Raw genomic sequence first — 22,919 nt, 5'->3', positions numbered from 1 at the left:
CAACTTTCCAATTGACTGTTATCATTAAATTTCCTTTGTTCCCTTGGTGGTATTTTTGAAAAGCTAAACCTAGGTAGTTTCAAACTGATTTCTAAACCTTTGAAAACCGCCTCTTAGCTCAGAGCATTTTGAAAGTTTTTCTCAGTTAGACAGTACTAGTTTGTGTGTGTCATATAGATAACATTGTGCTCACTCCCGTGGAGGTATTTAGGAGTCTGCACTGATTGGCTAAACTGCATGTCTGTCAAAAGCACTGAGATAAGGGGGCAGTCTGCAGAGGCTTAGATATAAGGTAATCACAGAGGTAAAAAGTGTATTAATATAACTGTGTTGGTTATGCAAAACTGGAGAATGGGTAATAAAGGGATTATCTATCTTTTTAAACAATACAAATTCTGGTGTAGACTGTCCCTTTAAATGGCTAGGGTGACCATGTTTTTGTACTTGGAGGAGACTGAGCTGTGGCACAGCTGTGTGGCTTCCCTTTTCCTCTCGCACAGCTGTGTAGCTTCCCTTTTCCTCTCGCACAGCTATGTAGCTTCCCTTTTCCTCTCGCACAGCTGTGTAGCTTCCCTTTTCCTCTCGCACTGCTGTGTAGCTGCCCTTTTCCTCTCGCACTACTGTGTAGCTGCCCTTTTCCTCTCGCACTGTTGTGTAGCTGCCCTTTTCCTCTCGCACTGTTGTGTAGCTGCCCTTTTCCTCTCGCGCTGCAGTGTAGTTGCCCTTTTCCTCTCGCACAGCTGTGTAGCTTCCCTTTTCCTCTCGCACAGCTGTGTGGCTTCCCTTTTCCTCTCGCACAGCTGTGTAGCTTCCCTTTTCCTCTCTCACAGCTGTGTGGCTTGCCTTTTCCTCTCGCACAGCTGTGTAGCTTCCCTTTTCCTCTCGCACAGCTGTGTAGCTGCCCTTTTCCTATTGCACTGCTGTATAGCTGCCCTTTTCCTCTCGCACAGCTGTGTAGCTGCCCTTTTCCTCTCGCACAGCTGTGGAGCTGCCCTTTTTCTATCGCACAGCAGCAGTTGTAATATACTCTGATCTGTATTCTGTCTTTAGTAGGACTGATTTCATTGTGCGCCCAAGCTCTTGGGATGAGAAGCGCGTGTTTCAGGAGCAGGTAAGGAGCAAAAGATTCAGTTTAACTACTAGATGTAAAAATCATTCAGACCTAAAGAATAATTTTTAATGTGTGTTGTGTTCATTCTGGTTAGTTTATCAGATATAATGTGATCTCTACAGTGCCATTTCTTCTTCCTGTCTTTTAGGAGCGGCACCGTTACAGTCAGCCTCACAAGGCCTTCACGTTTCGCATGCACGGCTTTGAGTCTGTTGTGGGTCCTGTCAAGGGTGTTTTTGACAAGGAGACGTCGCTAAATAAAGCTCGAGAACACTCACTGCTGCGCTCTGACCGCCCTGCTTACGTCACTATTCTCTCCCTTGGTAAGTTCAGTGCTGTAGATTTACAGCTTTACAGACCCAGGATGTGGCGCACAGACTTGATGCAAATCTTTCCCTAATTGGCTTTAGGTCAGTTATTTCAAAGTGTGAGGCGGCCTCCCCAGGGGGCGCTAGAGCATTTAAGGGAAGGCGCGGAGAGCAGTGGCACTTCACACTATCCTATGCAAATTAATTACATTGATATGTCTGTTGTGTTGCTACATAATAAATGGTTTTTAAAACAAATTAACAACCTTTTTACTGCAATTTGTTATCAATAGCGAAACTCCACCCACTATTTGCCTTATTTGTGAGGAACCAATCTGGACTTTAGTTGCCAAACATTGCACTTTATATTATCAGCTAAAGCCATTTAGGGAAATATATGTTGCAGGGTTAGCCTTCAGAAGTCAGCAGTTCATTTTAAAGGGATTCAGATAGAGAATACAATTTTTATAAAACGTTTCCAGTTTACTTCTATTATCAAATTAGCTTTGTTTTAATCTGGAGCACTATGTGACAGGAAGTAATGCTGCCATCTAGTGCTCTTGCTAATGTATAACATTATTATAAAACTGCTGCCATCTAGTGCTCTATCTAATGTATAACATTATTATAAAACTGCTGCCATCTAGTGCTCTTGCTAATGTATAACATTATAAAACTGCTGCCATCTAGTGCTCTTGCTAATGTATAACATTATTATAAAACTGCTGCCATCTAGTGCTCTTGCTAATGTATAACATTATTATAAAACTGCTGCCACCTAGTGCTCTTGCTAATGTATAACATTATTATAAAACTGCTGCCATCTAGTGCTCTTGCTAATGTATAACATTATTATAAAACTGCTGCCATCTAGTGCTCTTGCTAATGTATAACATTATTATAAAACTGCTGCCATCTAGTGCTCTTGCTAATGTATAACATTATAAAACTGCTGCCATCTAGTGCTCTTGCTAATGTATAACATTATTATAAAACTGCTGCCATCTAGTGCTCTTGCTAATGTATAACATTATTATAAAACTGCTGCCACCTAGTGCTCTTGCTAATGTATAACATTATTATAAAACTGCTGCCATCTAGTGCTCTTGCTAATGTATAACATTATTATAAAACTGCTGCCATCTAGTGCTCTTGCTAATGTATAACATTATTATAAAACTGCTGCCATCTAGTGCTCTTGCTAATGTATAACATTATTATAAAACTGCTGCCACCTAGTGCTCTTGCTAATGTATAACATTATTATAAAACTGCTGCCATCTAGTGCTCTTGCTAATGTATAACATTATTATAAAACTGCTGCCATCTAGTGCTCTTGCTAATGTATAACATTATTATAAAACTGCTGCCATCTAGTGCTCTTGCTAATGTATAACATTATTATAAAACTGCTGCCATCTAGTGCTCTTGCTAATGTATAACATTATTATAAAACTGCTGCCATCTAGTGCTCTTGCTAATGTATAACATTATTATAAAACTGCTGCCATCTAGTGCTCTTTCTAATGTATAACATTATTATAAAACTGCTGCCATCTAGTGCTCTTTCTAATGTATAACATTATTATAAAACTGCTGCCATCTAGTGCTCTTTCTAATGTATAACATTATTATAAAACTGCTGCCATCTATCACTCTTGCTAATGTATAACATTATTATAAAACTGCTGCCATCTAGTGCTCTTGCTAATGTATAATATTGTAATAAAACTGCTGCCATCTAGTGCTCTTGCTAATGTATAACATTATTATAAAACTGCTGCCATCTAGTGCTCTTGCTAATGTATTACATTGTTATAAAACTGCTGCCATCTAGTGCTCTTGCTAATGTATAACATTTGTTGTAAAACTGCTGCCATCTAGTGCTCTTGCTAATGTATAACATTATTATAAAACTGCTGCCATCTAGTGCTCTTGCTAATGTATAACATTATTATAAAACTGCTGCCATCTAGTGCTCTTGCTAATGTATAACATTATTATAAAACTGCTGCCATCTAGTGCTCTTGCTAATGTATAACATTATTATAAAACTGCTGCCATCTAGTGCTCTTGCTAATGTATAACATTATTATAAAACTGCTGCCATCTAGTGCTCTTGCTAATGTATAACATTATTATAAAACTGCTGCCATATAGTACTGCAAACAAATGCCCACTTTGCCTATCGTACTGTAAGACGTATATATACGTCTTCGCTTCAGGAAGCTCCTGCACTCTCGGCTGTTAAGTTACATCCGAGAGCTGGAACTCCTGAAGCTTCAGGCATCTGCTGCATATGGAGCTGGTGCGCGATTGGTGCTCCGGCTCCATATGAGGGCAGATGCCAGATTGTTACAGACGGTAACACTGTTTGTGTCACAGTCTGTAACAATCTTCTGCTGGTGCCGGCGGGAGGTGTGGGAGGGTGGCGGCTCAGCAGTGGAGAGGGGGGGAGTGGGAGTTCACTACACTACAGATTTTTTCTTAAGGTACTGGGAGGGATGAGGCAGCTACACTGCAAAAAAGTGGTTTGGGGTGGCGATTGTGGGAGGGGTAGGACCACTACACTAAAAAAAGAATTAAATAAATAAAGGGGTGTATAGGTACTGGCAGCAATAGTTAGAACAGTGGAGGTTTAGAGAGCTGTTTGAGGGGGGAACAGGGAGGTTGGAGGGTTAGGGTGATCCTACACTGCAGAATTTTTAAAAAAAAAGTTTATTAAAAAAAAGTTATTTTTTTTATTGGCAGACTGCCAGTACTTCCTCTGATCTGAAAGCATTTTGACAGTTTTTCACAACTAGAGGGCGTTAGTTCATGTGTTTCATATAGATAACATTGAGCTCAGGCACGTGGAGTCTGCACTGATTGGCTAGAAATGCAAGTCTGTCAAAAAACTGAAATAAGGGGGCAGTTTGCAGAGGCATAGATACAAGGTAATCACAGAGGTAAAAAGTATATTATTATAACTGAGTTGGTTATGCAAACTTGAGGAATGGGTAATAAAGGGATTATCTACCTTTTTAACCCCTTAATGACCGCAGCACTTTTCCATTTTCTGTCCGTTTGGGACCAAGGCTATTTTTACATTTTTGCGGTGTTTGTGTTTAGCTGTAATTTTCCTCTTACTCATTTACTGTACCCACACATATTATATACCGTTTTTCTCGCCATTAAATTGACTTTCAAAAGATACCATAATTTTCATCATATCTTATAATTTACTATAAAAAACATTATAAAATATGAGGAAAAAATGGAAAAAAACACATTTTTTCTAACTTTGACCCCCAAAATCTGTTACACATCTACAACCACCAAAAAACACCCATGCTAAATAGTTTCTAAATTTTGTCCTGAGTTTAGAAATACCCAATGTTTACATGTTCTTTGCTTTTTTTGCAAGTTATAGGGCCATAAATACAAGTAGCACTTTGCTATTTCCAAACCACTTTTTTTCAAAATTAGCGCTAGTTACATTGGAACACTGATATCTGTCAGGAATACCTAAATATCCCTTGACATGTATATATTTTTTTTTAGAAGACATCCCAAAGTATTGATCTAGGCCCATTTTGGTATATTTCATGCCACCATTTCACCGCCAAATGCGATCAAATAAAAAAATTTTTTCACTTTTTCACAAATATTTTCACAAACTTTAGGTTTCTCACTGAAATTATTTACAAACAACTTATGCAATTATAGCATAAATGGTTGTAAATGCTTCTCTGGGATCCCCTTTGTTCAGAAATAGCAGACATATATGGCTTTGGCTTTGCTTTTTGGTAATTAGAAGGCTGCTAAATGCCCCTGCGCAAAATACGCGTATTATGCCCAGCAGTGAAGGGGTTAATTAGGGAGCATGTAGGGAGCTTCTAGGGTTAATTTTAGCTTTAGTGTAGTGTAGTAGACAACCCCAAGTATTGATATAGGCCCATTTTGGTATATTTCATGCCACCATTTCACCGCCAAATGCGATCAAATTAAAAAAAACGTTAATTTTTTCACAATTTTAGGTTTCTCACTGAAATTATTTACAAACAGCTTGTGCAATTATGGCACAAATGGTTGTAAATGCTTCTCTGGGATGCCCTTTGTTCAGAAATAGCAGACATATATGACTTTGGCGTTGCTTTTTGGTAATTAGAAAGTCGCTAAATGCTGCTGCGCATCACACGTGTATTATGGCTAGCAGTGAAGGGGTTAATTAGGTAGTGTGTAGGGAGCTTGCAGGGTTAATTTTAGCTTTAGTGTAGAGTTCAGCCTCCCACCTGACACATCCCACCCCCTGATCCCTCCCAAACAGCTCCCTTCCCTCCCCCACCCCACTATTGTCCCCGCCATCTTAAGTACTGGCAGAAAGTCTGCCAGTACTAAAATAAAAGATTTTTTTTTTTTTAAAAAGAAAAAAAAAAAAAGCATATTTACATATGCTGTGTTTAGGATCCCCCTTAGCCCCCAACCTCCCTGATCCCCCCCAAAACAGCTCTCTAAGCCTCCCCCTCTGCCTTATTGGGGGCCATCTTGGGTACTGGCAGCTGTCTGCCAGTACCCATTTTTCACAATCAAATATTTATTTAATTTTTATTTTTTGTTATTTCCCCCCACCCCCCCCCCCCCGACCAACCCCCACCACCTAAATACCGAATAAGGTGTTTTTTTTTAAAATTACTTGTCCCACTTTTATTTTGGGACACATTTTTTTTCTGTAGTGCAGCGGTCCCCACCCGGTCCCTGCCCCGGCGCGCCCCCGCGCGCGCCCCCTCGTGCACGTGCGCGCGCCCCCGCGCGCGCCCGGACTTGCACGCCCACGATCCCGCCCCCCTCCACATGACAAGGGCCATCGATGGCCGCCACCCACCTCCCACACCGGCTCCCACCCACCAACGATACCGGCCATCGATGTCCGGTGCAGAGAGGGCCACAGAGTGGCTCTCTCTGCATCGGATGGCCATCTAAGGTTATTGCAGGATGCCTCCATATCGAGGCATCACTGCAATAACCGGAAAGCAGCTGGAAGCGAGCAGGATCGCTTCCAGCTGCTTTCCACACCGAGGACGTGCAGGGTACGTTCTCAGGCATTAACTGCCTTTTTTCTGAGGACGTACCCTGCACGTCCTCGGTCATTAAGGGGTTAAACAACAACAATTCTGGTGTTTATTGTCCCTTTAAGATGGGGGTGACCAGTGGGGGTCAGGGAGGAAAGAGAGATGTTTGAGAGGTATCAGGGAGGGATCAGGTGGTGGAAAGTGTCAGGTGGGAGGGTAATCTCCACACTAAAGCTAAAATGATCCTTTTAAGCTTCCTAATTAACCCCTTCACTGCCAGGAATAATAGAAGTGTGCTGCAGCTGCATCTAGTGGCCTTCTAATTACCAAAAAGCAATGGCAAAGCCATATATGTCTGCTATTTCTGAACAAAGGGGATCCCAGAGATGCTTTTACAACCATTTGTGCCATGATTGCACAAGCAGTATGTAAATAATTTCAGTGAGAAACCCAAAGTTTGTGAAAAACTTAACTTTTTTTTTATTTATTTTTATTTGATCGCATTTGGCGGTGAAATGGTGGCATGAAGTTTACCAAAATGGGCCTAGATCAATACCTTGGGTTGTCTACTTAATAAATATATATATATATATATCGTTTTGACGGGTAAATAAAAAAAGGCTCTATTTCTGTTTAAATGGAGTAATAGCAAAAATGCTGAAAATTCTCAGGTATTTTGGGCAAGTTTTTCTCTGAAAGTCCCGGTAGTGAAGGGGTTAAAGTGATGGTAAAGCTGAGTGTTTTTGAAACACGTTTCCACCTCTTAGCCAATAGCCGTGCATCATTTAGGAAATAACGTTTTGCCGTGCTCAGCATGAACTCGCTGCAAATAAAGGAAATTAAAGCATTTATAGCACTGGTAAATTACCATCACTTTTAGCTCAGGAGCGTGCACGTGTCTGGAGTACTATATGGCAGCAAGAACACTAGATGGCAGCACTATTTTTTGTCACGTTGTGGTCTAGACACCTACCTAGATATCCTTCAACAAAGAATACCATAGGAACAAAGCAAATTTTATAGCAGACATACATTTGAAACTGTATGAAATCTGAAAGGGACATGAAACCCACCAAAAATGTTATACTTCAGATAGAACATACAATTTTAAACAACTTTCCAATTTACTTCTAGTATCCGCTTTGCTTCATTGTCTTACTGTTCTTTGTTTAAAAAGATACTGAGCCTATCTAGGTATGCTTTACCTCCATATGGTATCCTTATTTGATAAAGCAAACCTAGGTAGCCTCATTAGCTAGCTGCTGATTAGTGGCTGCACAAATATCTCTCTTACCATTGGCTTACAGATGTAATCAGTTAGTTCCCAGTAGTGCATTGCTGCTCCTTAAATAACGGATAGCAAAAGAACAAAACAAATTAGGTAATTGAAGTAAATTAGAAAGTTGCTTAAAATCATCTGTTCTATCTGAATCCTGAGGATATTTTGGGGTTTAATTTCCTTTTAACTTCTGATAATTAGAGAAGCCTCAATTTTCAAAGTTATATAACACAAAAAGGGGGCAAAATAATAAAACTATATTGCAAATTTGTGTCATTACACTAAAGATTTTATCTACAAATATCAAGGTGTTTACTGTCCCTTTGGTACAGAATTTGACCTCCATCTGTTGGGAACGTCGGACAAACACACATTTTACAGTAAAAACAGCTACTAAATAATGTACTTTGCACACATTTCATGAATTCATTAAATGACTTAAAAGGACAGTAAGGTCAAAGTTAAACTTGAATTTGTTTTGTTCTCTTGATATCCTTTGTTAAGAGTAAAGCTAGGTAGGCTGATAGGAGCTCAGGAGCATGCACGTGTCATTACCAGTCTGTAGCACCAGTGTTTGTAACTATGTATAATATTGCATACACTGCTGCCAGATGGCTAAAGACATGTGCACGCTCCTGAGCGTATCTGGGATTACTCTTTTTAACAAAGGATAACACAATAACAGTAGTAAATTGGAAAGTTGTTTAAAATGTCATGCTCTGTCCAATCCATTTGTTTAATTTTGACTTTACTGTCCCTTTAATTTATGTAGAATAAAGTATTATGTCCCTTTTATCCTTGCTATGTCTGTTTCAGACCAGTTCTGTTGCTGGAGTTCAGTTTGCACCTGACATCCTGACTCCTCCCCTTTTGTTTAGTATTTCTGGTGCTTTTCAGTTCCCCTTTGTTCATGTTAAGAACAACATAGATTAATGTTTTGCCCCTTTTTACAAGAAGAAAAAGACAAACATTTGCTCAGCCTCTGTCTGATTACTGATATAGACAAACAAATGATCATTCTACCAGGAAATAGCGTTCTATTTTGATCAAATTTATTCTGGTCATTTTATAATCTCTGACATCAGATTTTCACTTCTCCAATAGGCAGACATGACATCTGGCAGATTTGGTGTTTCCATTTCATACCTGTGTATGAGACATGACCCTTATGCTTTGTTCTTTTTCCTTCTCTCATTTCATTTTTATGAATGTTATATATTTTATTGTGCTTTAGCCAGTACATATTGGTTAATAATATTCTTATTTGCAGACTGTTTTCTTTCTCTGCCTTTCAAACCTTCTTTTCTCACCAGTACGTGATGCTGCTGCCCGACTCCCAAATGGAGAAGGAACACGTGCTGAGATATGTGAGCTTCTGAAAGATTCTCAGTTCCTGGCACCTGATGTTACCAGTGCACAGGTAGGTCATTGTCTGCGGAAGATTATCACAGCCTATCAGTCAGACATGCAGATATTGTTTACTGTGTAATATTAAAACACTCCAATGGGTCTCATGATATCTTCTAGGCAGGAATCGATTAGACGATCACGCTTGATTTAGATTTTCTTGCAATATTTTGAGTGGTTATGACGAGCAAGAGACGTAGGATTTGGTTACTACTCAACATGCTATTGGTTTTGTTTCTCCAGTACCTGCAGTTCTACTCAAAGCCACCTTCAAAGGTTCCAGTTGGGGAAGCTCCACATGTTAATATTGGGCAACGCCATCTTGGATCATTTAAATATCAGTGGTGTTGTTGGCTCTTAGACTTTAGTTTAGTGTTAATGATACAGAGCTGGCGCTTTACATTGTTGTGTTTTATTTTTTTGTTTTGTTTTTTATTGTTGTTTTTTCTTACAGAGTTTAATAATTAAATAACATATATCAAGAAACCCTCAGCAATAATATAGATCCATGCAGCAAATGTAAAATTGAGAAGCTAAAACCAAATGCACAAAAGCGCTATCACTGATCTGTGAATGTTGAGGGGCGCAGGTCTTCTCTATGCACTTTGTCCCTTCAAATTTCTTAAAAAGGATACTCTCAATAGTGCAATATTCCCAAATGGAGCACTCGCTGGAAAATACTCACATGGAACACATGAAGCAAAGGGCTTTTATTGTTGTAGAATATTATCAAAGCAGACTGCATCTGTCAGCGTGAGAGAATACCTAAACTCCAAGATGGCATCATCTGGTATGAAGACCAGAGGGACAAAGTGCATAGAGAACCCCTGAAGACCTGCTTCACCAACAGGCACCAGTAAAGGGTTAAAATAGGAGCTCAGCTCTTTAGGAAACAGCAGGCACAAAAGGGAGTACAGTATCTTGGTGAGGTGTAATCCTGCTATTGTAGTTGTGCTTAGCTGTTTCACTTTATATAGACTGATCTTCTCAAATAGAAACCTGATGACTCAGTGAGTTTGTTGTGAGATGAGTGAAGTTATTTGCAAAAGGTCCATTATGTCCATGGAAAATATTTACAGCTGATGCGTTAAACAAAACAAATTAAGTTGAAAAGGTCACATGACCTGGTTCCCTGTTACTGCATCTTTTGTCAACTCTCTAAACAACATTGCACAGCATTCTGGATTTTTCCTTAAAGGACCAGTAAATACAGTAGATTTCTACAATCAGCACATACAAGATAACAAGACAATGTAATAGCACTTAGTCTGAACTTCAAATGAGAAGTAGATTTTTTTTTTCTTACACATTTTAAAGTTATGTCTATTTCCACTCCCCCTGTATCATGTGGCAGCCATCAGCCAATCACAAATGCATATACGTATATTCTGTGAATTCTTGCACATGCTCAGTAAGAGCTGGTGACTCAAAAAGTGTAAATATAAAAAGACTGCACACATTTTGTTAATGAAAGTAAATTTGAAAGTTGTTTAAAATTTCTGCTCTTTCTGAATCATGACAGTTTAATTTTTTTGAAAAGGGACATCGTAGTCAACATTTTTCTTTGTCTCATCTAATAGGCAACAATTTAAAATATATTTCTGCTTTTTTTTTTACTTGAATAAAGCAGTGTTTTCTTGTCACACTTGCAGAGGCGCGTCCATCTCCACCAGTAGCAGAGGCAGCTTTACTGATCAGCCAATGATCAATTCGTAGTTAATGCAAACCAGTACTGCAGTATTCTTTTTTTTTTTTTTTTTTTTTACAAACATTTTTAACATGTAAATGATTCTCTTTCATGTGCATCATTTTACAATGTTTGAGCAAAATGTCTCTCTAAAGGAAAAATCCCCACAAATATAAAAGCAGTTTTAAAAGATAAGATGGGTAAAAAAGAATAGACTTAAGAGAACATCAAATAAGCCTCTGGCACTTATTTTTTTTAAGTTTTCAAAAGCACCCTTTGCACTATCATTGATGTTAAACACAAACCAAATATGAACAGACTTAAACAATGCAAGAATGTGTAATTGACATACTCTTGTATAAGGGGGAGCAAGGGGGAGGGTAGGGCATGGGGGGGATTGAAGCTCTTATTCTAGTATGACTAAGGGTTTACAATAAGGTATCTAGGAACCCTACAGTGTTATACTAGGTTTCCAGTTACAGTTAGAGGTGGCAGACCAAGTTTCCCATATTAGTATGTATAAGTCTATTTTGTTTAATATAAAGAATACGTTACTCTCCATAGAATTAATATAGGCCATAATGTCTAAGATTGAATTCCAGCCCCAAGGGCTGTCTTTTTTCCAGGCTCTTGCTATAGCTAGTTTTACAGCAGAAAAGAGGTAAATGCATAGGTAGCTTTGGTGTTTCGGGAGAGGGTGTAACCCCAAGTATAATAACGCTGTTTAAGGGGGCTTTTGGGACCCGAATTCCAAGTCTGACCAGAGCTAAGAAAGCCATATTCCATGTCGACTTAAGTTTTGGGAAACTCCACCAAACATGCAGAGAGTCACCGGGCTGTCCGCACTGCCTCCAGCAAAGAGGCATGGGGATTAGGTGTAGGTTAGGTGTAGGGCACAAAATACCAGTGGGAGAGCAATTTGTAAAAAGTCTTGAAGAGAGTTGTACAGAGTATGACCTTGGAAGTAAGGTAAAAGGACCTGGACCACATTTGTGGCGGGAAAGAGGTGCGTAGAATGTCTTCCCATTTTAAGATATGAGAAGCTTTGAGGTCAGGGACAGCCCCTTCCATAAGGAGGTAATGCTGGAACATAGGCTTGTGTAGTTTCTCACCTCTCTGCCACCTGTCTTCCCAGGCGGTCAAGGGATGGGGAGACGCGGTATGGAAGCCTCAGGATCTTGGTATACTCTTAAATCTAATGTATTCAAATTCCAGTCTGGGGGGAACTATCTGTGAGCCAGCTATTTGGGGCAGAGAGGAGAAAGTGTTTTTGGTTGTGGGGGACCAAGAAGTCAGAGATCTGTGTAAGGCCTAGGTTAGACCAAGCGTTGGGGTGAGAATCCGGGAGGCCCAGGAGAAGACCAGTTGTCAAGTGGATAGGAGACGGGTGTGGGACAACCTCAGTGCAGTGTCTTAACTTATCCCATAAATGTAAGCATTCTAGAATAATGAAATTGTCAATATTTAGCATACAGCGACAATGAGGTGGAACCCATATCAAGTCTCTTAGCTGGACACAGTTGGGCAAGGATGCCTGCTCCAAAAATGCTCCACTTCTTATATCTTTACTGCCCCACTGTGAAATGTGGGTTAGCATGGCTGCTTCATAATATCTGATAACAGATGGCGAGGTGATGCCCCGGTATGTTTTAGGGAATTGGAGAGTTTGTTTGTTTTATAGAATAGTGACGGGAACCCATCTGGGCCTGGTGCCTTAACGGGCTTGAGATGTGAGATGACTCGCTTAATTTCCTGTTTCTCTTGTAAGGTGTATCCAGTCCACGGGTTCATCTATTACTTGTGGGATATTCTCCTTCCCAACAGGAAGTTGCAAGAGGACACCCACAGCAGAGCTGTCTATATAGCTCCTCCCTTAACTGCCACCCCCAGTCATTCTCTTGCAACTCTCGACAAGAAAGGAAGTATCAAGAGATATCTGCTGACTTAGTGTAGTTTTACCTTCAATCAAAAGTTTATTTTTAAACAGTACCGGCGTTGTACTGTTTTACTCTCAGGCAGAAATTAGAAGAAGAATTCTGCCTGGAGGTTTGATGATCTTAGCGGTTTGTAACGAAGGTCCATTGCTGTTCTCACGCATAACTGAAGAATATGGGACAACTTCAGTTGGGGGAACGGTTTGCAGATTACCTGCTTTGAGATATGTTCAATATTTTTATTTCTAGAGAGATGAATAAGTTCTAGAAAATGCTGACAGAGCCTTGTGTATTTGAGGTAAGCCTGATGCAGTGATTTAACAGCGACTGGGATCATGCTTACAAAACAGGGTAATACTCATGTTAATATTCATATTACTTAGTGACAAAACGTTTACATGATTTCATAAATAGGACGTTTTTTCTCTGAGGGAGATAAGTCTTTATTTGGGGCCTAGTTTCCACATGGCTAGTCAGATACTCATATGAGTACTTTCTTAAGGCCCCTCTGGCATCCAGTACATGGTGGGAGGGGCCCATTTTAGCACTCTAACCACGCAGTTTTAATTCAGACTGAGACATCCAGCTTCCCTAGAGGTTTCCTCTGGCATCTGAGGACCATTTCAAAGGGGTTATTTCTGCACAAAATCGTTTTTGAGGGCAGGTAGGAGCCTCAGCAGAGCTGTGGCAAGGTGCTCAATTGACTTTTAAAGTTTTTAACGTTTTTCAATCCGGTTTGGGGCCTAAGGGGTTAATCATCCATTTGCAAGTGGGTGCAATGTTGCTTTAGTCCCTTACACACACTAAAAATGTCAAAGATTTTACTGTATTTTTACATTGTTTTGCAGTTTAAGTGCTAGTTTTTTTCTCTTAAAGGCACAGTGACGTTTTTGTTTAATTGCCTTTTCACCTTTATTAAAGTGTTTTCCAAGCTTGCTTGTCTCATTACTAGTCTGTTAAACATGTCTGTCATAGAGGAAACTCCTTGTTCAATATGTTTTGAAGCCATGGTGGAACCCCCTCTTAGAATGTGTACCAAATGTACTGATATTTCTATAAACTATAAAGACCATATTATGGCGCTTAAAGATTTATCTCCAGGGCATTCTCTGACTGAAAAGAGGGAGATTATGCCATCTAGCTCTCCCCATGTGTCAGAACCTATAACTCCCGTTCAAGTGACGCCAAGTACATCTAGCGCGTCTAATTCTTTTACCTTACAGGACATGGCGGCAGTTATGAATGCTACCCTCTCAGAGGTATTCTCCAAACTGCCAGGGCTACAAGGAAAGCGAGACAGCTCTGGGGCTAGAACTAATACAGAGCTTTCTAACGCTTTAATGCCAGTGTCCGATATACCCTCACAATACTCAGAAGCCGAGGCAGGTGAGCTTCTATCTGTGGGTGACATTTCAGATTCAGGGAAGGCGTTACTTCAGTCTGATTCTGAAATGACAGCGTTTAAATTTAAGCTTGAATACCTCCGCTTATTGCTTAGGGAGGTTTTAGCGACTCTGGATGACTGTGACCCCATTGTGGTTCCAGAGAAATTGTGTAAAATGGACAAATACTTTGCAGTGCCTGTTTACACTGATGTTTTTCCAGTCCCTAAGAGGTTTTCGGAAATTATTACTAAGGAATGGGATAGACCAGGTGTGCCGTTCTCTCCCCCTCCTGCTTTCAAAAAGATGTTTCCCATAGAAGCCACCATACGGGACTCGTGGCAGACGTTTCCTAAGGTGGAGGGAGCAGTCTCTACCCTAGCTAAGCGTACAACTATCCCCGTTGAGGACAGTTGTGCTTTCCTAGATCCTATGGATAAAAAATTGGAGGGTCTCCTTAAGTAAATTTTTATACATCAAGGTTTTATTCTCCAGCCTCTTGCATGCATTGCCCCAGTTACTGCTGCAGCAGCTTTTTGTTTTGAGTCTCTTGAGGAGGCTCTACAGGTAGAGACCCCGCTAGACGATATTCTAGACAGGATTAAAGCTCTTAAGTTAGCTAACTCCTTTATTTCTGACGCCATTTTTCATTTAGCCAAGCTAACGGCTAAGAATTCAGGTTTTGCCATTTTGGCGCGTAGGGCGCTATGGCTTAAGTCCTGGTCAGCAGACGTTACTTCAAAGTCTAAGCTTCTTAACATCCCCTTCAAGGGACAGACCCTATTCGGGCCTGGTCTGAAGGAGATCATTTCTGATATTACTGGAGGAAAAGGTCACGCCCTTCCTCAGGATAGGTCCAATAAGTTAAGGACCAAACAGAATAATTTTCGTTCCTTTTGAAACTTCAAGAGTGGCGCAGCTTCAGTTTCCTCTAATGCAAAACAAGAGGGAAATTTCGCCCAGTCCAAACCAGTGTGGAGACCTAACCAGGGTTGAAACAAGGGGAAGCAGGCCAAGAAACCTGCGGCTGCCTCTAAGACAGCATGAAGGAGTAGCCCCCGATCCGGGACCAAATCTAGTAGGGGGCAGACTTTCTCTCTTCGCCCAGGCTTGGGCAAAAGACGTCCAGGATCCCTGGGCATTAGAGATTGTTTCCCAGGGATATCTTCTGGACTTCAAAGCTTCACCTCCAAAGAGGAGATGTCATCTCTCACAATTATCTGTAAACCAGATAAAGAGAGATGCTTTCTTACAAATTTCTCAGAGTTCCATCCTTCAAGATGGAGACTATCCGAACCATCCTCCCTATGATCCAGGAGGGTCAATATATGACTACCGTGGACTTAAAGGATGCTTATCTCCACATTCCGATTCACAGAGATCATCATCAGTTCCTCAGGTTCGCCTTCTTAGACAGGCATACCAGTTTGTGGCTCTTCCCTTCGGGTTAGCCACGTCACCAAAATCTTTACGAAGGTTCTAGGGTCCTTACTGGCGGTTCTAAGGCCATGGGGCATAGCAGTGGCTCCTTACCTAGACGACATTCTGATACAAGCGTCGACTTTTCAAATCGCCAAGTCCCATAAGGACATTGTTCTGGCCTTTCTGAGGTCTCACGGGTGGAAGGTGAACGAAGAAAAGAGTTCTCTCTCGCCTCTCACAAGAGTTTCCTTCCTAGGAACACTGATAGATTCAGTAGAAATAAAAAAAAATTCTGACAGAGGTCAGGTTATCAAAGATTCTTACTTCCTGCCGTGCTCTTCATTCCACTTCTCGGCCGTCAGTGGCTCAGTGTATGGAAGTAATCGGCCTAATGGTAGCGGCAATGGACATAGTTCCGTTTGCCCGCCTACATCTCAGACCACTGCAACTTTGCATGCTCAATCAGTGGAATGGGGATTACACAGATTTGTCCCCTCTGCTAAATCTGGATCAAGAGACCAGGGATTCTCTTCTCTGGTGGTTATCTCGGGTCCATCTGTCCAGGGGAATGAGTTTCCGCAGGCCAGAGTGGACTATAGTGACGACAGATGCCTGCCTTCTGGGCTGGGGCGCGGTCTGGAACTCCCTGAAGGCTCAGGGTTCGTGGACTCAGGAGGAAGCCCTTCTTCCGATAAACATTCTGGAACTGAGAGCGATATTCAATGCTCTTCCGGCTTGGCCTCAACTAGCTGCGGTCAGGTTCATCAGATTTCAGTCGGACAATATCACGACTGTAGCCTATATCAACCATCGGGGGGAACAAGAATCCCCCTGGCAATGTTGGAGGTTTCAAAGATAATTCTATGGGCAGAGGTTCACTCTTGCCATCTCTCAGCTATCCATATCCCAGGAGTAGAGAACTGGGAGGCGGATTTTCTAAGTCGGCAGACTTTTCATCCGGGGGAGTGGGAGCTCCATCCGGAGGTATTTGCCCAGCTGATTCAACTATGGGGCAAACCAGAACTGGATCTGATGGCGTCTCGTCAGAACGCCAAGCTTCCTTGTTACGGGTCCAGGTCAAGGGATCCCCAGGCAGCGCTGATAGATGCTCTAGCAGTGCCCTGGTCCTTCAGCCTAACTTATGTGTTCCCACCATTTCCTCTCCTCCCTCGTCTGATTGCCAAGATCAAGCTGGAGAGAGCTTTGGTGATTTTGATAGCACCTGCGTGGCCATGCAGGACTTGGTATGCAGATCTGGTGGACATGTCATCCCTTCCACCATGGACTCTGCCGCTGAGGCAGGACCTTCTACTCCAAGGTCCTTTCAAACATCCAAATCTAATTTCTCTGCGTCTGACTGCTTGGAGATTGAACGCTTGATTTTATCAAAACGTGGTTTCTCCGAGTCGGTCATTGATACCTTAATTCAGGCTCGAAAGCCTGTGACCAGGAAAATCTATCATAAGATATGGTGTAAATATCTTCATTGGTGTGAATCCAAGGGTTACTCATGGAGTAAAGTCAGGAATCCTAGGGTATTATCCTTTCTCCAAGAGGGATTGGAGAAGGGATTGTCAGCTAGTTCCTTAAAGGGACATATTTTTGCTCTGTCTATTCTTCTGCACAAGAGTCTGGCAGATGTTCCAGACATTCAGGCGTTTTGTCAGGCTTTAGTTAGAATCAAGCCTGTGTTTAAACCTGTTGCTCCACCATGGAGTTTAAATTTAGTTCTTAAAGTTCTTCAAGGGGTTCCGTTTGAACCTCTGCATTCCATAGATATCAAGCTTTTATCTTGGAAAGTTCTGTTTTTGGTAGCTATCTCTTCGGCTCGAAGAGTTTCAGAGTTATCTGCCTTACAGTGTGATTCCCCTTATCTGATCTTCCATGCAGATAAGGTAGTTTTGCGTACCAAACCTGGGTTTCTTCCTAAGGTGGTATCTAATAAGAATATCAATCAGGAAATTGTTGTTCCGTCACTGTGTCCTAATCCTTCTTCAAAGAAGGAACGTCTATTACACAATCTTGACGTGGTTTGTGCTTTAAAGTTTTATTTACAAGCTACTAAGGATTTTCGTCAAACATCTGCATTGTTTGTTGTCTACTCTGGACAGAGGAGAGGCCAAAAGGCTTCGGCATCTTCTCTTTCTTTTTGGCTGAGAAGCATAATCCGTTTAGCTTATGAGACTGCTGCCCAGCAGCCTCCTCAAAGAATTACAGCTCATTCCACTAGAGCGGTAGCTTCCACATGGACTTTTAAAAATGAGGCCTCTGTTGAACAGATTTGTAAGGCGGCGACTTGGTCTTCGCTTCATACTTTTTCTAAATTTTACAAATTTGATACTTTTGCTTCCTCGGAGGCTATTTTTGGGAGAAAGGTCTTGCAGGCAGTGGTGCCTTCCATTTAAGTTCCTGCCTTGTCCCTCCCTTCATCCGTGTCCTAAAGCTTTGGTATTGGTATCCCACAAGTAATGGATGAACCCGTGGACTGGATACACCTTACAAGAGAAAACAAAATTTATGCTTATCTGATAAATTTCTTTCTCTTGTGGTGTACCCAGTCCACGGCCCGCCCTGTCACTTTAAGGCAGGTGTTTTTTATTTTTAAACTACAGTCACCCCTGCACCCTATAGTTTCTCCTTTTTCGTGCTTGTCTTCGGTCGTATGACTGGGGGTGGCAGTTAGGGGAGGAGCTATATAGACAGCTCTGCTGTGGGTGTCCTCTTGCAACTTCCTGTCGGGAAGGAGAATATCCCACAAGTAATGGATGAACCCGTGGACTGGATACACCACAAGAGAGAAATTTATCAGGTAAGCATAAATTTTGTTTTTGTTATGGGGTCCCTAAGGGAATCCTGTTGTGTCTCAGAAAGGGTGGGGAGTTTAAAGGGACATTATACAATCATTTTTTCTTTGCATAAATGTTTTGTAGACGATCTATTTATATAGCCCATAAAGTTTTATTTTTAATTAAATGTATAGTTTTGCTTATTTTTAAATAACATTGCTCTGATTTTCAGACTCCTAACCAAGCCCCAAAGTTTTATGTGAATACTGTCAGATACCTACTCCAGCTTGCTTCTGTTTGTGTAAAGGGTCTTTTCATATGCAAAAGAAGGGGGAGGGGGGGAGTGTCTTATTTGCCACTTGCAGTGGGCTTTCCAGCTACCTTTTCAACAGAGCCAAACTGACAGCTTCTAAGTAAGTTTTTAAACAGTTTTATACTGGAGTTTTATATCAGTATCTGTGCATCTTATTCTTTATAGTAGTGTCTGTTACATGCAGTTATATGAAAATGAGTGTATACTGTCCCTTTAAGCTTCCTGAGGATTTTCTGTATATCTACGCTATGTATAGATTTAGGTGATTCTGAAGCATAGATGTTGTATAGTGCCTTATAGTATGAGGCGAACAGGGCTCCTATTCGACTGGGTAAAGTGGTAGTTTCGCCTTGTTTACATTGTAGTAGAATAGCTGTTCAACTTTCAATAGTTGCTGTTGTGTGCGTTTTAATTCTAAATTACAAATATGAGTTTTTAGGTCTTTAATTGCCTTAGTTTGCACTGCAGAGGGGGATGTTCTGTTCATTTTCTCAAGATTTTTTAGCTTGCTGAAAGCTTGCGATAAGGGTAACCCTAGTGCCTTTTTAATGGAAGCTTGCTTGTTGATTATTAATCCTCTAATTGAGGCTTTGAGAGCACCCCAGAGGGTATCATCGGCAACCATTTGGTTGTCATATAACTCGATAAACTCCTGTAAGTCTCTCCTCAATGCGTCCCGAAAGGGGATGTCCGCTAGCATATTGTGTGGCATAGACCACGATAGGGGGCACGGCTTATCAGGGGATTCACGCAACATGAGGGAGACCTAGTCATGGTCTGACCATGGACACACGTCGATAGAGACCTTTGTAGTATAGTCCAGTGTTTGGGCCTGACTAAAAATATAGTCCAGTCTGGAATAGGCTAAGTGCGAGTGGCAGAAATGTGTAAAGTCTTTGTCTAAGGTATGGAAGGCCCGCCACATATCATAATACCCGAACTTAAGCATGAGGGATCTGAATTTTAGGGAGGTAGCTTCAGTTCTGTTGTCACTAGGGATGGGTCTGTCTGATTTTTTGACCATGAGGGGGTCCCAGACTAAATTGAAGTCCCCACCCAAAATTACCTTACCCTGACTGTGTTTATCTACTACCTTGAGAATTCTATGGAGACATTTGCATTGTCCTGTATTAGGGAGATACACAGAAACTAGTGTATACGTAATTTGGTTAAGCTTACAGATTAGGATCAGATACCTAGCCTGAGGGTCCTTTTCAATAAATATAATCTCACATGCAAGACGCTTGTGAAGAAGGTTGGCTACCCCTCTAGATTTGGACTGATATGGAGCGAACAGGACATTGGTATAATGTTTGGATAGGAGCTTGGGAGTATCATTCACCTTCCAATGTGTCTCCTGAAGGAAGACCACATCTGGGTTTAGATGTGAAAGGGACCTTAAAAAGATACTTCTTTTACCTGGTGAATTTAGGCCCCTAACGTTGTGTGTGAGGAACTGTAAATTATTCTCCTTAGCCATTAATTATGGTACAAGGAAAGGGCACTGAAAGAGCTTCTAGGAGGAAAGGGCAGGGGTAGGGAATGTAGGTAATACCTTCAAGATACATCTTAATGAAAGACATCTGTAAAAACAGTAAGAACAATGTGGTGGAAGTAGTCCACCAAGTAGGGGCCTCTGGCACTTTCTGCTGCACACAAACAGCATTATGTATATGACTCTTGTATGTGCTTATTGGTGGCTGACAGTCATTTGTATGGACTATTTATGTTACTTTAACATTGATGGCAGAGTTTATCATTTTCAAGATAAACTGAATTAGAAGCCGATTTGTAATCTTTTTATGTAGTATTATTGTATTATTATCATTTATTTATAAAGCCCCAGCAGATTACGCAGCGCTATACAAAGAATAAAAAACATTACAGGGATACAGTAATACACAAACAACTACAGTAGGGGTAAATAACAGTTGTAGGTGCAATAATTGAGTTAGACAAAAGGAGAGGAATGTCCTGCCCTTGAGCACAATCAGTAGTAGTTACTTTAAGCACAAAGTTGAGCACAATCAGTAGTAGTTACTTTAAGCACAAAGTTGAGCACAATCAGTAGTAGTTACTTTAAGCACAAAGTTGAGCACAATCAGTAGTAGTCACTTTAAGCACAAAGTGTCCTGCAGGTAGAGAGGCTCTCAAGCTTACAATCTAAAGGAGAGGGAATGGACACAGAAGGTGAGGGAGAAGGGAAATAAGTCTGATATAAGGCAGTGTAAACTGAGAGTGAGTGATGATATAGGGAAAAAAGTGCATGGTGACTGAGCAAAAGAGGTTTTGAAAAGTGTAAAAGAATGTAGTAAAATGTCAGTACAAAGGCTGTGAGTCTGACGTGGTTTATTTATCCTGGATTATTAGTGACAGCTGCACATAATTACTGTTAGAAGCTGTATATATATTAAGGTAAACACTAGGATGATTGGAGGACTAGTGCTTGCAAATCTGGAGTCTGATGTTAGATGTGAGGCTTGTAAACTGTTTTGCAAATATGTATAATAATATACCCCACATATAGTGGCAACATTATCCTTAGAGACTAAGGGGTATATTTATCAATGGTCTGGCGAACCTGATCCAACAGTGCGGATCAGGTCCGCCAGAACTCGCTGAATCTGATGAACAATACACTCTCCGTATTCAGCATTGCACCAGCAGCTCTTGTGAGCTGCTGGTGCAACGCCGCCCCCTGCAGATTTGCGGCAAATCGGCCTCCAGCAGGAGGTGTCAATCAACCCTATCGTACTCGATCGGGTTGAATTGCAGCGATGTCTGTCCGCCTGCTCAGAGCAGGTGGACAGGTTATGGAGCAGCGGTCTTTAGACCGCTGCTTCATAACTACTGTTTCTGGCGAGCCTACAGGCTCGTCAGAAACACGGCCCTCAAGCTCCATCCGGAACTTGATAAATGGGCCCCTAAATAGACACTGATATTGTTCATGTTTTTCTCACAGGTTAATACCGTGGTGAGCGGAGCTCTCGATAGACTGCACTATGAGAAAGATCCCTGCGTCAAGTATGACATTGGGCGTAAGCTGTGGATCTATCTCCATCGGGATCGTAGTGAGGAGGAGTTTGGTGGGAGAATTTGTTGCTATATAAGTGAAATTGATATTGTAAGTTACTTTTGGTTTTATCAGAGAATAGGCTGATGAAATGTCTTTGTTACAGAGCGGATACACCAAGCTCAGGCCGCAGTGGCCAAAGCCAAGAAGGCTCAACAGCAGAAGCCAAAACCTCCAGCTAAAGTGGTAAGGTGCCAGGTTATCTATGTCTGACGAATGCTCTGTAATAGGGATACTGAACCCAAATTGTTTCTTTCATGATTCAGATAGAGCATGCAATTCTAAGCAACTTTCTAATTTACTCCTATTATCAAATTTTCTTTAATTATTTATAAAATATTTTACCAGGAAGGATACATTGAGATTTCTCTTGTTTTTAAGTGTGTTTCTTCGTTCTCTTGCTATCTTTATTTGAACAAGAAGGCATCTAAGCTAAGGAGTCAGCCTGTTTTTGATTCAGACCCTGGACAGCACTTGTGTATTGGTGGGTGAATTTATCCACCAATCAGCAAGAACAACCCAGGTTGTTCACCCAAAATGGGCCGGCTTCTCAATTTACATTCTTGCTTCTCAAATAAAGATACCAAGAGAATGAAGAAAATTTGATGATAGGATTAAATTAGAAAGCTGCTTAAAATTGCATGCTCTATCTGAATCACAAAAGAAAAAATTGGGTTCAGTGTCCCTTAAAGCTATTGTTATCCTGAGTTTGTGAGTTTGAGAGCACTGTAAATGGCTTAATTAATTCAATAGCTTATCACTGATTAAATTTGTGTCGGGGTAATTGATCATTTAAGTTGTGTCCCATTGTCAAGAGCCGTTCCTCAGAGTGCAAATAGATTTATTTAACACTATATTTGTTAAATTATTACAGAAATCTAGTAAGGAGTGCTCCATAAAGATCAGTGGAACACCAGAGCCCGGGCAACTTAATCTAAACGACTCAAGCAGCATGCCTGCAACTCCGGGCACTCCTGGGACCCCAACCCCACCAGCACTACCAGCAACACCAATGTCACCAACATCTGCTGCTGTCAGCAAGATAGTCCCTAGCACCGTTGCAGAGACACCCAAACCCAGCCCAAGGTAGCTAATAGAATTGTCTATGCTCTGTATGTGTTCCCCACAGTTTGTGTCAATTACTTGACAGCCATTTTATTTTCCCA

At 41.2% G+C, this 22,919-nt stretch overlaps 1 protein-coding gene across 2 annotated transcripts in view; it reads left to right on the top strand.

Moving 5' to 3' along the window:
- NFRKB (nuclear factor related to kappaB binding protein) overlaps nucleotides 1–22,919 on the top strand; it is a 139,011-nt gene that overhangs the window by 39,012 nt on the left and 77,080 nt on the right. The window contains exons 15-20 of one of the 2 annotated variants that reach the window (XM_053691500.1): nucleotides 1,054–1,111; nucleotides 1,260–1,434; nucleotides 9,063–9,169; nucleotides 21,643–21,766; nucleotides 21,860–21,939; nucleotides 22,628–22,839. In XM_053691500.1, coding sequence (XP_053547475.1) covers nucleotides 1,054–1,111; nucleotides 1,260–1,434; nucleotides 9,063–9,169; nucleotides 21,643–21,766; nucleotides 21,860–21,939; nucleotides 22,628–22,839 — 756 coding nt within the window. Of the gene's footprint in view, nucleotides 1–1,050; nucleotides 1,112–1,259; nucleotides 1,435–9,062; nucleotides 9,170–21,642; nucleotides 21,767–21,859; nucleotides 21,940–22,627; nucleotides 22,840–22,919 lie in introns of both variants that reach the window. The other variant, XM_053691499.1, reaches the window with a different exon arrangement.

Source organism: Bombina bombina, chromosome 8 (assembly GCF_027579735.1).
Source record: "Bombina bombina isolate aBomBom1 chromosome 8, aBomBom1.pri, whole genome shotgun sequence".
NCBI classification, from domain to species: domain Eukaryota; kingdom Metazoa; phylum Chordata; class Amphibia; order Anura; family Bombinatoridae; genus Bombina; species Bombina bombina.
Note: the sequence above shows the minus strand (reverse complement) of the source record. Positions and strands in the feature narration are given on the sequence as shown.